This window comes from Macaca mulatta, chromosome 3, assembly GCF_049350105.2.
Source record: "Macaca mulatta isolate MMU2019108-1 chromosome 3, T2T-MMU8v2.0, whole genome shotgun sequence".
In the NCBI taxonomy this organism is placed as follows: Eukaryota; Metazoa; Chordata; class Mammalia; order Primates; family Cercopithecidae; genus Macaca; species Macaca mulatta.
In genome coordinates this window covers 45,399,098-45,414,878 of record NC_133408.1, presented here as the reverse complement: position 1 = coordinate 45,414,878, position 15,781 = coordinate 45,399,098, and the positions used below count along the sequence as shown (strand labels likewise).

General features: G+C 57.8%; 2 protein-coding genes across 9 annotated transcripts in view; one reads left to right on the top strand and one right to left on the bottom strand.

Annotated features, from left to right (window-relative positions):
* TECPR1 (tectonin beta-propeller repeat containing 1) overlaps positions 1-9,447 on the top strand; it is a 41,958-nt gene extending 32,511 nt beyond the window's left edge. For 5 of the 8 annotated variants that reach the window (XM_077996175.1, XM_028845536.2, XM_077996180.1 and 2 more), the window contains 7 exons: positions 954-1,010; positions 1,501-1,681; positions 2,146-2,281; positions 2,892-2,984; positions 6,944-7,050; positions 7,175-7,294; positions 7,454-9,447. In XM_077996175.1, coding sequence (XP_077852301.1) covers positions 954-1,010; positions 1,501-1,681; positions 2,146-2,281; positions 2,892-2,984; positions 6,944-7,050; positions 7,175-7,294; positions 7,454-7,567 — 808 coding nt within the window. In that variant the 3' untranslated portion in view covers positions 7,568-9,447. Of the gene's footprint in view, positions 1-953; positions 1,011-1,199; positions 1,277-1,500; positions 1,682-2,145; positions 2,282-2,891; positions 2,985-6,943; positions 7,051-7,174; positions 7,295-7,453 lie in introns of all 8 variants that reach the window. The other 3 variants (XM_077996178.1, XM_077996177.1, XR_013415026.1) reach the window with 2 other exon arrangements.
* Positions 9,448-9,519: 72 nt separating this feature from the next.
* Positions 9,520-13,601, bottom strand: BHLHA15 (basic helix-loop-helix family member a15). Its single transcript, XM_015134350.3, has 2 exons — positions 13,444-13,601; positions 9,520-12,720 (listed from the first exon to the last, which is right to left on the bottom strand). Exon 2 carries the CDS (start codon positions 12,664-12,666, stop codon positions 12,091-12,093), a length of 576 nt encoding a protein of 191 aa, XP_014989836.1. The 5' UTR covers positions 12,667-12,720; positions 13,444-13,601; the 3' UTR covers positions 9,520-12,090.
* Between the last annotated feature and the right edge of the window lie 2,180 nt (positions 13,602-15,781).

Here is a 15,781-nt window from a genome sequence, read left to right as displayed (position 1 = left end):
CCTGGTGCCAGCCCTGCTACTGGAGGGGGAGGGGCCAGCGGAGGGGCTGGGAGGGACCCAGGAGACTGTTCCCGGCACACATGGCACCTCTGGCCTCTGTGCATGGCACGGGTAGGAGCGCCATGGCTCCCCCATGCCACGTTCATCCCTGCTGTGCCAGGCACGGGCTCTGGGAGGGTCAGATGGTGGCACCCGGGGCACCAGACTGAGGGGCTTGAGGAGGGCGAGTGGCCTCGACAGCCTTCGCAGGGTCAGCTCTTGGGGGCTTTGAGCCAGGCCCTGAGTGATGGGGGTTCAACACGAGATGTCAGTTGAAAGGGCAGCGTGGGCCCCTCAGAGAGATGCAGTCCCCGTCCCGAGGCCCTGGACCCTGGTGGCGCAGGTGCACGGTGTGTGCAGACCCTTCATGGCACAGCCTCAGCCTGTTGGAAGATGCAGTCAGGACAGCCTGAGCTGGGGCCAGAGCCAGGTGGCTTCTGAGCAGACCAGGACCATCCCGTCGGCCACAGCCAGGCCTCCTGGACCACCCTCCCCTCAGCCTCGGGCCTCATCCTGACCGAGAGCTCTTGCTCCCCAAAAGGGCTCTGACGGGGCCTGGGGAGGGGAGGGCTGAGTCCTCTTACCCTGACCCCTGACAGGTGACTGCTATGCTCCAGCCCCAGAGAGGACCGGACCCCCTTCCCCAGGGAGCCTTCAGCCCCTGGGAGGCCCCAACCCCCGGGAGGCCCTCCCTGCAGGTCCCTGGGGCTGCACTCAGCCCTGACCCTGCAGGGGCAGCCAGGAAGCGTCTCCCAAGAGCCACGCGTGGTGACACCTCCTCCTCTGAACCCCGTCCATGGCTTCCACCCAGTCCCCATGCCCTGTAACGGGTAGAACAAGAATGTTGACGTGCACGGTCCCTTTCCAGAAACTTCCACGAAGTGGCCCTGATTTCATCTTCTTCCTCCTTGCAGCTCATACCATGGGTCCAAAACGATGAAGGATTTTGTGAGGAGGAGGTGCTGGGCCAGGTGAGGCAGGGCTGCAGGGTGACTGTCACAGACAGGCTCCTGGAGGAGCCAGCCCTGAGGGAGCTCTGGTTCCCCGCACCCCGGGCCACATCTGGCCTCTGACCTCAGTCCCAGGGGAAGAAGCAGTGGGGAGTAGGGTGAAGAGGGAAGCTGAATCTAAGTAAATGTCAGCCCAGGAAATGCCCGCAGGCTCGCAGTGCTCTCTGGTTTCAGAAGAGTTTGTTTTCATGAACAAATAAGAGAAATGTCACTGGCACGCTCCACCTGTAAGCTGGACAGAGAACGCCACCTGGCTGGGAGTGGGGATGGGGTGGGGTGGGGTGGGGATGGGGTGGGGTGGGGTGGGGGTGGGGAGGAGGCCACCTCTGGGCCCCTCTTTCCACCCACCCCGGGGTTGACTGCTTTCCTCCTCCTGGCTCCAGTGGGGGAGGCCCTGGAGCCTGGCGGTCACCTTGGGGTCCCCGGGCTGTGTCCGCTCTCCACTGTACAGAAAATGCAAGCTGGTGACCAGCGGGCCCTGGCTGGAGGTGCCCCCCATCACCCTCAGGGACGTGTCCATCATCCCGGAGAGCCCGGATGCCGAGCGGAGCGGGCACAGCATTGCCCTCTGGGCCATCAGTGACAAGGGGGATGTGCTGTGCCGCCTGGGCGTGTCGGCGCTCAACCCCGCGGTGAGTGCCGGGGCCAGATTCTTCCTGCAATGAGGACCTTCCTCTGGAGTCCAGCTGGGCTGGGACCCTGCTCAGGACAAGCCCCTAGGACCAGTGGACACTGCCTGTGGTCCGAGTGGGTCCCTGTGCCCTGGGGCAGTTGGCCCAGGAATGAGGCCAGTGGGGCGGGGGTGACAGAGGTGGGCCCAGGGGACACCGTGGTTCTTTGGCACCTGGTCCTTGGTGGTCAGCACCGCGGTGAGGTGCACACGCCCACAGGGGCGCTTTCCCTGCTCGCAGGAGGATGAGATACGCCCAGGATTTCAACAAGCACCGAGATCAGGCTGGGTGGGGCTGTGTGATTCCCGGCTGTCCCCCAGCCACCCGTGCTGCCCAACCGCTAGGCCCATTTCTGCTGGGCCTGGAGGTGGGGCCCTGGGGGTGGGGGCCCTGGTGATCTCAGCACCCCTCCTCGCCGTCCCCAGGGCTCCTCCTGGCTGCACGTTGGCACTGACCAGCCCTTCGCCTCCATCTCCATCGGGGCCTGCTACCAGGTGTGGGCCGTGGCAAGGGACGGCTCCGCCTTCTACCGGGGCTCCGTGTACCCCTCGCAGCCGGCCGGTGAGTGCCGCGCCCCAGGAGCCCCTGCAGTGCTCACCTTCCGTCCAAGCTGACGTTTGCCAAACATCCCCTCTGGGCCAGGGTCCCCCAGAAGCCGTGTCCCCCCACTCTGGGACTGACTGGGAGGTGGTCACCCTGGCGATGGGGCAGCCGGAGCCAGGCCTGCCTGGCCCTTCCCACGGTGGCCCCTGTGTCTTGGCCCTGCAGGGTCTACTCCACAGTGACCACTCTAGTGGCCGTCTGGGAGGACGGCCTGTGCTGGCTTGTTTTTCTCCAGATGTCCAGTATCCAACACGGGGACACTGGTACTCAGCTGCCCTCTACACAGGGATGGGTTAGGGGGGCAGCCCCTGAGGCTGGGTCTCCACCGTGAGCTGCCCTGGAAGCCTTTGTGTTGCGCTGGTGAGATGAGTCCATCAGAGCCCGCCACGGCTTCCAGAGCTCCAGGCATGGTGCTGGGTGGATGGCAGCGCACGGCTCAGCTCTGTGTGGCCCACAGCTGACACCAGGCTCCACATCTGAGAGGCAGCTGGGGACCGAGGCCCTCAGCCCCACCTGGCCCACATAAGCAGGAGGTGGCCGTGTGCCTGAGTCAGCCTCCCCTTCTCAGGTGACTGCTGGTACCACATCCCATCCCCGCCAAGACAGAGGCTGAAGCAGGTGTCCGTGGGGCAGACGTCGGTGTATGCCCTGGATGAGAATGGCAAGTTGCTCTTTTTTAAAATTTTTAATGTTTTGACTGGGCATGGTGGCGCACACCTGTAATCTCAGCGCTTTGGGAGGCTGAGGCCAGCGGATCACCTGAGGTCAGGAGTTCGAGACCAGCCTGGCCAACGTGGTCTGCATGACACAGTGAGACTGTCTCAAAAAAAAACAACAACTAATTTTTGTGAGTACAGAGTGGGTGTATATATTATGGGGTACATGAGATGTTTTGATACATAATATGGCATGCCATACATAATAATCACAGCAGAAGAAAGGGAGTATCCATCCCCTCAAGCCTTTATGTTACAAACAATCCAATTATACTCTTTTAGTTATTATTATTATTATTATTTTTTTTTGAGATGGAGTTTCGCTCTTGTCTCTCAGGCTGGAGTGCAGTGGTGCGATCTCCGCTCACTGCAACCTCCACCTACTGGGTTCAAGCGATTCTCCTGCCTCAGCCTCCCAAGTAGCTAGGATTACAGACACAGGCCACCACACCTGGCTGATTTTTATATTTTTAGTAGAGGCGGGGTTTCACCATATTGGCCAGGCTGGACTTGAACTCCTGACCTCAGGTGACCCACCCACCTCGGTCTCCCAAAGTGCTGGGATTACAGGCGTGAGCTACCACACCTGGCCCTCTTTCAGTTATTTTAAAACGTACCATTAGCCGGGCACAGTGCTCATGCCTGTAATCCCAGCACTTTGGGAGCCCGAGGTGGGCAGATCACTTGAGGTCAGGAGTTTGAGACCACCCTGGCCAACTTAGTGAAACCCATCTCTACTAAAAACACAAAAATTAGCTAAGTGTGGTGGCGCGTAAGTGCCAGCCTCCCAAAGTGCCTGTAGTCCCAGCTACTCAGGAGGCTGAGGCAAGAGAATCACTTGAACCTGGGAGGAGGAGATTGCAGTGAGCCAAGACATGCCACTGCACTCCAGCCTGGGTGACAGAGCAAGACTCTGTCTCAAAAAATAAAATAAAAATTAAAAAATAAAAAATAAAATGTACCATTAAAAAAATCTTTTTTTTTTGAGATGGAGTTTCACTCTTGTTGCCCAAGCTAGAGTGCAGTGGTGTGATCTCGGCTCACTGCAACCTCCACCTCCCAGGTTCAAGCGATTCTCCTGCCTCAGACTCCCAAGTAGCTGGGATTACAGGTGCCCGCCACCATGCCCAGCTAATTTTTTTGTATTTTTAGTAGAGACGGGGTTTCACCATGTTGGGCAGGCTGGTCTCTAACTCCTGACCTCAGGTGATCTGCCCACCTCTGCCTCCCTAAGTGCTGGGATTACAGGCATGAGCCACCGCGCCTGGCTCTGTTGTTTTTTGACTTTATAATAATGGCCAGTCTTGCAGAAATCGAATGGTATTAATATCTCAGTGTGGTTTGGATTTGCATTTCTCGGATGATTAGTGGTATTGAGCATTTTTTCATATGTTTGTTGGTCATTTGCATATCTTCTTTTTTTTTTTTTTCTTTGAGACAGAGTTCTGCTCTTGTTGCCAGGCTGGAAAGCAGTGGATGCAATCTCAGCTCACTGCAACCTCTGCCTCCTGGGTTCAAGCGATTCTCCTGCCACAGCCTCCCAAGTAGCTGGGATTACAGCCATATGTCACCACACCCGGCTAATTTTGTATTTTAGTAGAGACGGGGTTTCTCTGTGTTGGTCAGGCTGGTCTCGAACTCTCGACCTCAGGTGATCCGCCCGCCTCAGCCTCCCAAAGTGCTGGGATTAAAGATGTGAGCCACCGCGCCCAGCCGCATGTCTTCTTTTGAGAAATGTCTATTCATGTCATTTGACCACTTTTGGATGGGATTATTGGTTTTGTGTGTGTGTGTGTGTGCTGATTTGTTTGACTCCTTCTAGATTCTGGTTATTAGTCCTTTGTCAGTTGCATAGTTTGCAAATATTTTCTCCCATCCTGTGGGATGTCTCTTTACTCTGATGATTACTCCTTTTGCTCTGCAGAAGCTTTTTAGTTTAATTAGGACTCCTTTATATATGTTTCTTTTTGTTGCATTTGCTTTTGGGATCTTAGTCAGAAATTCTTTGCCGAGGCAAAGCCCTTGAATAGCTTTTCCTAGGTTTTCTTGTAGAATTTTTATGGTTTTAGGTCTAGATGTAAGTCCTTGATTCATCTTGAGTTGATTTTTTAACACGGTGAGAGAGACAGATCCAGTTTCATTATTGTACATGCAACTTCCAGTTTTCCCAGCACCACTGATTGGATAAACTGTCCTTTCCCCAATTTCTGCTTTTGTACGCTTTCTCAAAGATCAGTGGGTTGTAGATATCTGGCTTTATTTCTTGGTTCTCTCTTCTGTCCCATTGGTCTATGTGTCTATTTTTTTTTTTTCATAAAACAGAACAAGATTACATTTCAATTTACAACTTCTGTATAACCAAAAAAATAAAACACCACAATAACATGAATGAGAAAAAACATATTTGCAATTCTAGACAAAATGTTATCCTCTTTAATCATAAATGAACTCTTCAGAAATCAGTACAAAGAGACTAACATTATAAGGGAAGTGAAAATAAAAGGAACAGAGGAAAATGGAATAGCACAAATGAGTTATAAGGCTACATGAAGACGATCCAGTTAACGTTAATAACTGAGAAAGCAATTTCATTATAAGTTACATTATCGATCCTTACAAATACTGATTATCTGATGTTTGTACAGCTTTGGGAAGTGAAGAATTCTCAAATACTGGGGAAACTTACTCTAGTCATGGGGAGTTTACTCAAAAATGTAGATTTTTGCATAAACTTGGCCCAAACAGTTCCAAACCATACGAATCACTCCAACAAAGTAATCAGATACACACCCACGCACATACACATACCTATTTACTACATAGAAAATGTGTAAGTAATATATCATCCCCAAAAACTACTTAGGTATCAACTGGTGTATAATACATTGGCAGGGGGTGGGCTATGTGTCTGTTTTTATAGCAGCACCATACTGTTTTTGTTACCATAGGCTTGTAGTATAATTTAAAGTCCAGTATTGTGATGCCTCCAGATTCATTCTCTTTGGTTAGAATTGCTTTGGACATTCAGGCTCTTTGTGGGTTCCATATGAATTTTAGGATTTTTTTTTTCTAATTCTGTAAAAAATGATGACAGTATTTTAATAGAAATTGCATTGACTCTGTAGATTGCTTTGGGCAGTATGGTCATTTTCATGATATTGATTTTTCCACTGATTCATCCCATACTCATCAATCCATGAGCATGGGATGCATTTCCATTTGTTTCTATCATCTCTGATTTCTCTCAGCAGTGTTTTGTAGTTCTCCTTGTGGAGATCTTTCACCTCCTTGGTTATATACATTCCCAGGCATTTTGTGTTATTTTTTGCAGCTGTTGTAAAAGGGGTTAATTTGATTCTCAGCCTGGTTGCTGCTGGCATGTAGCAGTGCTACTCATTTGTGTGCATTGATTTTGTAACCTGAGACTTTCCCGAACTCATGTGTCAAACTTAGGAGTCTTTTAGAGGAGTCTTTAGGGTTTTCTAGGTATTTGATCCTATCATGGGCAAACAGAAACACCGTGACTTCCTCTTTTTCGATTTGGATGCCCTTTCTTTCTTTCTCTTGCCTGATTGCTCTGGCTAGGACTTCCCTTGTCCACAGTTTCTGCTTCCCCAGAAAGAGGATCAGGACGCCGGCCGTGCCCAGCACAATAGGGTGATTATGAGGCTTGGGGGACGCCCTGAGTGTGCAGAAGGCAGAGCTGGCCGCAGCCCAGGCTCCTGAGTGTGGAGAAGTGGAGGAGGCTGTGGCCCTGACTCAGGGGCCAGGACCCTCCTGCCTCCCCGGCAGCTTCCCAAACTCTGAAGTGGTTAGAGCGGGGCCTGGCCACTGGCTGCTGGGCCGCACGGGCAGGAGGGGCCAGGAAGGTCTTTCTCTTTATCTTCACTGCTTCTTTCCCCAGGAAACCTGTGGTATCGCCAGGGGATCACGCCCAGCTACCCGCAGGGCTCCAGCTGGGAGCACGTGTCCAACAACGTGTGTCGAGTGTCCGTGGGGCCTCTGGACCAGGTGGGGGTGCTCAGGGGGTATCGGGCGCTTGGGGTGCTCTGGTTCCCTCTCTGGTCTCCCCCATCCCATGCCCAGCCGTCCCACGGCAGCTGGGGCTGAGAGCTTCATGGGGTGTGTGCTCCAGGTCTGGGTGATCGCCAACAAAGTGCAGGGCAGCCACAGCCTGAGCCGGGGGACGGTGTGTCATCGCACGGGCGTGCAGCCCCACGAGCCCAAGGGCCATGGCTGGGACTACGGCATCGGGGTGAGCGGGGGCCATGGTCTGGGGCTGTGTGGTCACCTTGTGTCCTGTGGGACCGTCCCCTGGGACCCGGGGTCTGGGTTGGAGGGAGGCCCCCAGGCAGAGCCCCTCCAGGATCCTGGAGTCCCCGAGTCCCCTGGTGACATAGCTCTCTCCTTCCAGGGAGGCTGGGACCATATCTCTGTCCGGGCCAATGCCACCAGGGCCCCCCGGAGCTCGTCCCAGGAGCAGGAGCCAAGTGCCCCGCCAGAGGCCCATGGCCCCGTCTGCTGCTGAGGCTCCCCCACGCACCTAGATGCAGTGATGGTGCCCGGTTTGGGCGATCAAGGCTGAGCCATTCTTGTGCTGAAGTGTGTACTGTGAGAGCGATGTCGCCCTGGTGGACTCTGGAGGGAACCTGGCCCCAAGGCTGCGGCCACTTCACAGGCACTGGTTGAGACGGCCCCGAAATGTGAAGCTCCACGGACACTCCTGCACATGTCCCCGTCTGCAAGGAGCCTTGGTGGTGTGGGGCATGGGGTGGGAGGGGCCTCCCACCCTTCCCTTCCCCTCTCCCTCCTGCCTTTCCAGGACTAGAACCCAGAACCTGGAGCCCTCCAGGAACACCGGGCCTGGGGCAGCGGAGCCCAGGATGGAGCCCGCCTGAGCTGGCATCTCAGACAGCACCCGGGCCCCGCCACCCCTGACCAAGCAAGATGGCTGTGGGGCTCAGGGCCGCTTTACCATATGCAGTGACCATTTCTCAGAGCAGGACTTGCAAAGAGGCTTTCATTTCAAAAGTGAAGGAAGGAGGCCGGGCGCCGTGGCTCACGCCTGTAATCCTAGCACTTTAGGAGGCTGAGGTGTGCAGATCACCTGAGGTCAAGAGTTTTGAGACCAGACTGGCCAACATGGTGAAACCCCATCTCTACTAAAAATACAAAAAAAAACAAAATTAGCTGGGCATGGTGGCGGGCACCTGTAATCGCAGCTACTTGGAAGGCTGAGGCAGGAGAATCGTTTGAACCCAGGAGGCGGAGGCTGCAGGGAGCTGAGATCGTGCCGACGCCCTCCAGCCTGGGCGACAGAGTGAGACTCCATCTCAAAAAAAAAAAAAAAAAAAAAGTGAAGGAAGGAGACAGCAGATTGGAAATAACACTGGAGTAGATGGGATTGGATGGGATGTTCTCTTCCCTGAGGGGGCCGGGGTACCAGACAGGAGGCTGGGAGAGGATGAGAGGCTGCCCTGTGGCCGGAGGCAGTGTCCGTGTGCGCAGTCACCGTCACCAACCCCCTTTCGGCCCCTTCCCCAGACGTGCTGGCGGACAGGGGCTTCTTGGATCAGATCATGATCATGTTGTAGGGGGTGCAGACTGCAGGCTCCTGCGGGGAGCAGGACTGTGTCCGTCAGCGGTGGCCATGGGCTGTGCACACGGACCCTCAGCCCATCCTGCACATGGAGCAGGGCGCACAGTCACGCTCCATCCTGTGGCGAGAGCCCGGCCCGGCCAGGCGAGGCAGAAAGCGTCGGCCAAGTGGCCCCGACCCATCCAGCGGCCTCTCAGCTGCTTTTTATCCCTCTGTGCCCCATTTGGGGGTTTGCTTCCTCCACCTGGACACTTTGCCCGGGAGGTCATCAGAGCCCAACCCCAGGCTCTGCCCGGTTGGAGAGGGGATGACTGTGCCATCACCTGACCTTCCTAGGGTCCTGGTCTCACTGTCAGCAGGGGGTCCGTTGTGTTTGTACAATATGGGGTTTGTCACCCAAAAGCTGATGCTGAGAAAGGTCTCCCTGGGGCCCCGCCCGCCGGCATCTGAGAGACCTGGTGTTCCGGTGTTTCTGGAAGTGGGTCGCAGTGCCGCCGGCTGGGAAGCTCTCAGATCAATCACGGGAAGGTCCTGACGGTGGCGGCCACCTGGAACCACCCTGTCCTGTCTGTTTACATTTCTCTATCAGGTTTTCTTTGGGCATTACGGTTTGTTCCCCTACAACAGTGACCTGTGCATTCTGCTGTGGCCTGCTGTGTCTGCACGTGGCTCTCAGTGAGGTAGGGGGAGGGCGTCACCCTGCAGAACGGTAGAGCGACGCGTCCTCTCGCTGCTGAGCACCAACTGTTTACCTGCCCAGCATCACTTCCTCAGATGCTTTACTCAATAAACATTTCCCCTGGAGTGTCCATGCCCTGGTGTTTTTATCGATAACATTGATTGATTAAAACGTGTGGTTCCCCGCGTGCCTGAAGCAGACATTGCCGTGAAATCTTTTATTTTTTGTTTTATGACACAGCATCAATTTCATGAATACTTTGAGAGGGCCATTAGAAAAAATAAGAGCCAGTTTGGGTCATTTGAGAATCATTTTCAGCACAATTACAGCGGGGGCACGGGCCGTGCGGCTCCGGCTGGGTTTTCCCAGACGCAACAATCACGGTTCTGGCTTCTCCGCGGGTGGGGATGGGGATCGCGCCTCCGGAGCTCTCAGGGCATCTGTCTGCCGAAGGGTGGGTGCGTCCACAGCCCCGGGGGACGGCGCGTGGGTCTCTCACCCACTTATGCGGGGACTTGAGGGAACTCAGCCCGATGGCCGAGGCAGGGGCTCCCCACAGGATAAAAGGATCCAGCCTGGCCTTAGGGTCCAAGAGGAGGGCCAAGGGAGTGGGCCTGGCCCCTGTCCCCTCTCCTCCTCGAAACACTGGACACCCCGAAGCGAGACTATGGCTACTGAGTATCCTGTGTGATGTGGCCACAGGGTGTCCCCTCTGGCCTCAGGGGAAGAAGGACTGGCTGCTCGGCCCAGGTCACCCTTTAGGAAGCAGAGGAGGTGCGGGTGCTAGTTCAGGGCAGAAAGAGCCACTGAGGCCATTGTCCTGAAGGCGGTGACCCCCAGGCCCTCCTGCTGCCCCCCGGGAAGCCCTGGGCTGTGCTAGACACCGGGTCCGGTCTTCGTCTCCTGGACCGAGGCTCTTCTGGGCTTTCGGGCTCAGCTTGTCGGTCCATTCAGCAAGTTCAGGGGCGGACTGAGCCCTGCTCTGGCCATGGCTCAGCCGGAAACAAGAGCTGCCAGGTTTGTAGCACCTGAGTACCCCCGCTGGTGAGGTCTTTGTCATCTTGAGTCCCCGCTGGGCAGGTGTCCCACAGCAGGGGAGCCCCGAGCTCTCGCTGTCCCAAGCTCCCACCTGCATCCAATCTCAGCCCACAGTGGTGGACCACCCTGACCTTCCAGACTGCCCCCTCCCAAGGGGCAGACCCAGCATCCCGGAGTCCCCACCCCGAGCTGTGCTGAAGGGCAGCCGGGGCGGTAGGGCCAGGACCAGACCAGGCCTCTGATAAAGGCTCATCGAAATGAGACCTACGTGCCCGGGCCACCTTAAGGGGCCCTGACCAGGAAAATCAGGCCTGAAGCTGCCAATGCCAGATACTCAGGGTACCTGTGTCCTTACGTGGCTAGGCGTGACCCCAAGCCTGCTGGTACATGCAGCCTTTGGCACCACGACCCCCACCTTGGGGAGGGCAAGGCCACCTGGTGGGGACGGGCCAACCAGGGCCCTTGGTCTCAGCTGTGGCAGCCACATCCCTGGGCCAGCTTGGCCCTGAGGGCCTTCAGGACATCTCTGGGCAGAGGCATGAGGGAGGGGAGAGCCAAGTGGCCAAGTCCGGCAGAGCCAGTGGGGCAGGAACGCCCAGCAGAAGGAAGCTGGGCTTGGGGCGGCAGAGACGTGCCAAGCCGCCAGGCCCAGCCATGAGGATGAAGTACCTGGGTGGGGGAAGGGATATACCTGCCACCCCAAGGCTCCACCAGGCAGAGAGACCCAACGGGCTGCCAACTCAGACCAGGACCCAAGCACATCGTAATGTCCTACAGACACAGCATGGTGCCAATTATATGATAACCCCACATCAGTGAGAATAAGTAACGGCGGTGGCGGGGGCTGGAGTGGGGCATACTTGGTCCCTGCGCGGGCCGGAGCTGAGCAGGAGGCCTCAGAGCCACTCTTGGGGGGCAAGAAAGGGCCTTGGGGCTTCTCTCCCATGCCCAGAAGGGCTGCACCAGGAACACCCAGCCCTGTCTCCTGCTCCAGCTCCACAGCACCCCTCACACCCTGCCCCAGACCCTCCACAACCAGGCACAGCCTGGGGTCACCACATCCAGGAGCCCCCACTCGGGAGGAGGGAGGAAGAGACTCCAGCTCCTCCCCACTATTCAACCTTTGAGGATGAATTTGAGGTCATCTGATTAGATTTTCTGGCAGCTCCAACCATCTCAGATTGGCCCCACTCCCTGAGCAGCCTTGGGCTCTGCCAGGCTTGTCCCAGGCCTCAGTTTACCCCAAATGCGGATGCTGAGCCCAGGCCCCATGTAGCCCTACAATGAAGGTTGGAGGCGGGGGTCCCTTGCCAGGGCCTTGGCTTCGGAAAACCTGCAGGTAACCCTTTTCCTGGGATCTCCCCTTGCCCTGGAGGAAGTCAGGGTGAAGAATCGTTGGTGCCAAGGCTAAGAAGGTTTTTCAACTTTTCCTCCTTTTCAAGGAGACTGCCTGGCTCAATGAAAAATCCAGATCTGCCTGGGCCCTACCCAAAGGCTTGGGCCTCACGCCGCTCTCCAGGGCCACGGCCTCAACTAGGCCACTCGCTGGTCCCCAGTGGGGCAGGAAAAATTGCTCCAGGGAAATGGCTGAATGTTCGGGGGAAAATGGAACCGCTGAGGCCGCGTCCTTGTGGGGTGTCCCCGCCCATTTGGGGCTCGCGGCTTGGAGGGACTGGGGCTGGGAGGAGCAGGCCAGGCAGCCGCGGCCACTTCCACCCCCACCCAGGGCTGGGCGTTAGGTGCCCTCTCGGAAGCTGTGGATCTGGGTGGAGTACCTCTGCAGGTGGCCCTGGGGCTGGGCCTCGGTGGCCCCCAACGTGCCCCCAGCCGCCTGCTGCTGCTGCTGCTGCTGGTAGTGCTGGTAGAGCTTGGGGCCCGGCCCCTCCAGGCCCGGGAGGCGGCTGCTGGACATGGTCAGGATGGTGGCCGTCAGTGATTTGATGTAGTTCTTGGCCAGTGTGAGTGTCTCGATCTTGGAGAGCTTCTTATCGGCGCGCACGTGCGGGATGACTTCACGGAGGGCCTGGAAGGCGTTATTGAGCTTATGCATCCGCTGCCGCTCCCTCTCGTTGCTTTCCAGCCGCCGCTGGATGCTGCTGTCACGACGGCCACCGGGTCCCGAGGGGCCTGGACGCCTGCGCCCGCCCTCGCCCCTCGCCCCTGCTGCAGCCCGGGCCGGCCGGCTCCGCAGACCCTTGGACGGCTCTGGCCCCGGGTTCGGCAGGGACCCCTCTGGCGTCCCCTCCCCAGGGGTGACCTCTGTGTGCTGCACCGGGGCCCGGCGCCGCGGGGGCCGGTTCTTGGTCTTCATGGCCCTGGACTGGCTGTCCCAGGAGGTGGCGGCGGGGAGGTGAGGCCCTTGGAGCTGAAATCCAGAACACAGGACACTCTGTGGTCACCCCCACATGGCCAGGGGACCCTCTGGGGTGCCGTCCCCGGCAGCTTCCCACTTGCTGACAACAATGGTACCAGGGGCAGGGGGTGGCGCTCCGCGACTGGAGATCCTTCTGTTCACACGCTTAGCCCTGGGCTGACCCCACCCCACGCCCCTGCTTTACCTCATACAGACTTCTGGAACCTGTCCCTGTCCCTGCGTCCCCCTTCCTCCTGGGCGACTCACCCTGGCCCCTAGATCTTCCTCTGGCTTCACGCCCCTCACGGCCCCCCAGTGCCTCCTGAGCTTGGTGACCTTTGACACTTTGCCTAGACCACCCTGAGACGCGTCCCCCACCCTAGCTTAGGGGGCGCCTCTGCCGGAGGCGGCACTGACTCCTTCGCCCCGTGGGCGGGCAGTGACTCCAGCCACCAGGCTCTCGCTGTCCTGCCCCGCTGGACGTGACACGTGCAGGGACAGCACTGGGGCCAGAACCGCTGCAGACATGGGGCAGCCGTGGAGGTCAGAGGTCGGCAATGGCCAGGGCCTGGCGGCAGCCCCCAATCCCACCACGTGGATGGCCCCCGTGGGGGCTCCGGACAGACCAGAAGTCCCCCACCCGGGTTTCCCCCCAACCCCCACAGCCCCGCCGCCAGGTCCTGCCCCTGGGTTCCCTCCCCGTGGCCCCACCCGAGTTCCCAGCTCCCGGGTTACCTGGGGATCCGCGGCCGCACGCACCGAGGCTGCCCACGGGGGACAAGGACACGTCGCTTTAGCCGCCCCGGGCGGGGCCGCGGACGCATGCAAATGAGCCCTCGGGGCGGGGGCGGGGCCGGGGCGGGGCCGAGGTCCGGGTGTCCCGGGCTGGCGCGGGCAGCGGTGGCGGCACCTGCGGGCGGGCGGCCGGCGCCTGGGGCTTCCAGACCAGGTGGCCGCGCAGCCCCGCCCCCAGCTTCCGCCCCGCCCCCAAGACAGAAAACCTCCCCCGCCCGCCTCTCCCCATCCTCTCCCTACAGTCCCCCCACCCTCGTCCCCCCAGACAGCCTCCCCCACCGCCTCTCCCATCCTCCCCCGACAGCCCCCCACCCTCGTTCCCCCAGACAGCCTCCCCCACCGCCTCTCCCCCTCCTCCTCCTATAGCCTCCCCTACCCGCCCCGAGATAGCTTCCCCCCATCCGTCTCTCCCCATCCTCCCCCTACAGCCTTCGCGAGACAGCCTGCGTCCCCACCTCCCCTACTCCCGTCCCCCGACAGCCTCCCCACAACCTGCTTGTCCCCATCCTCCCCCTCAATTTCCACCCGCACCTTCCCCACTCGCCTAGCCCACATCTGTGCCCGAGACAGCCTCCCCCCACCCGCTTTCCCCGACCCTCCCCCCGACACAGCACCCCCGCATCCATGCCTCCCGCGGCCCTCCTTCCCCGGCCTCTCCACTCCTGGCGGGGCCCCGGGCCCATTCCGCGGATGGGGAAACAGGTCCCTGGGAGCAGCCGGACGGAGGGGCAGCCCCGGTTCAGGCTCAGCACAGAGCCCAAGTCCCAGGAGCACTCCGGGACGAGCCGCTCCGCGAAAACGCCGGCATCTCCCAGGGGCTCCCCCGCCCCGCTGCCCGGGATGTTTAGGGGAACCTGGGGCTCCTACGGGCTGGGGGCGGACCCCGAGTTGGGGGTGGGGAGGCTGTCCATGGGAACGCCTTTTTTTTTTAAGACGGAGTTTCGCTCTTGCTGCCCAGGCTGGCGTGCAGTGGAGCGAGATGATCTCGGCTCATGGCAACCTCCGCCTCCCGGGTTCAAGCGATGCTCCTGCCTCAGCCTCCCGAGTAGCTGGGATTACAGGCATGCACCACCACGCCCAGTTAATTTTTGTATTTTTAGTAAAGACGGGGTTTCTCCACGTTGGCCAGGCTGGTCTTGAACTCCTGACCTCAAGTGATCCACCCGCCTCGGCCTCCCAAAGTGCTGGGATTACAGGCGTGAGCCACCACGCCCAGCCAAAGCAGCATCTTGCTCAGGGAGGGACCATTCGGGGCTGCTAGGGGTGTGGTGACTGTGAGTGTCACGCTGGCTGGCAGGCCAGAGCTCCACACTCATGGGTCTCGCTGCTCTGTCTCAGTACTTCTGGGTGGGGACTCAGAGGAGCCATGGTGGGGTGGGGTGGGGGGCCAGGGGGTGGGCACAGAAAGGCTGGCTTGGAGCCAAGGTTAGTTCTTCTCTTGGCCTAGAGCTCATTTGAGGCTGGGCCAATCGAGGTCTTTGGAAATGAAAATGCTTCCGAAATTCATGAGAGTGCAAAGGCATGGATTATAGACATGCTTCAAGGGGGCACGAACACTAAACAGGTTTGGTTTTCCAGTGGTGACACAAAGCTTTATGTCCTCAGGAGTGTGGGGAGTTTAAGTCTGTCCCGGCACACAAGCTCCAAAGGGACCAGGGCAGGGGCCCCGGGCACAGGCTGTGGGCGCTCCCAGCAGGGCAGGGCCAGGCCACCCACCCAGGTCCTTGCACATGGACAAAACATAGAAGAAACGCGGCAACAGAGTTTTATAAATATATAACTATATTTATTTTGAATATTAAATAGTTTTTAAATTACAAGCAATTTATTGAATCACACTATGCATCAATATACAGTAAAAATCTTACAATTTAAAAATGTACACAATTTAAACTGGAAGTTCATTGACTGTTATATTGCCGGGGACCTTTTTTGCCTGTGTTAAAGAGACAGCAGGGAGGCCTGGGGGATGTGACGGCCCCCTACATCCTCCTCTGCAGACGGAATCCCACGGTGGATCCATACACCAGCCCCACGATCAAGATCCCGCTCAGCCCACTAAGCCTGTGCGCTTCACCAGCATGTGTCCACACCCGTCCAGCTGATCTTCACAGGCTGCTGGTAATTCAATACTGTCGACGCATCTTTAAGAATTTTTTTATAGATGAAAGAGAATGTTCTTTGTTAATAAAGACTTGAGCCAACCCCATTGCTACTTAGGAATATTGTTTTGGAGATTTCCATCGGAAGTCACTGCGTACACCCATTCTTTTTTTAA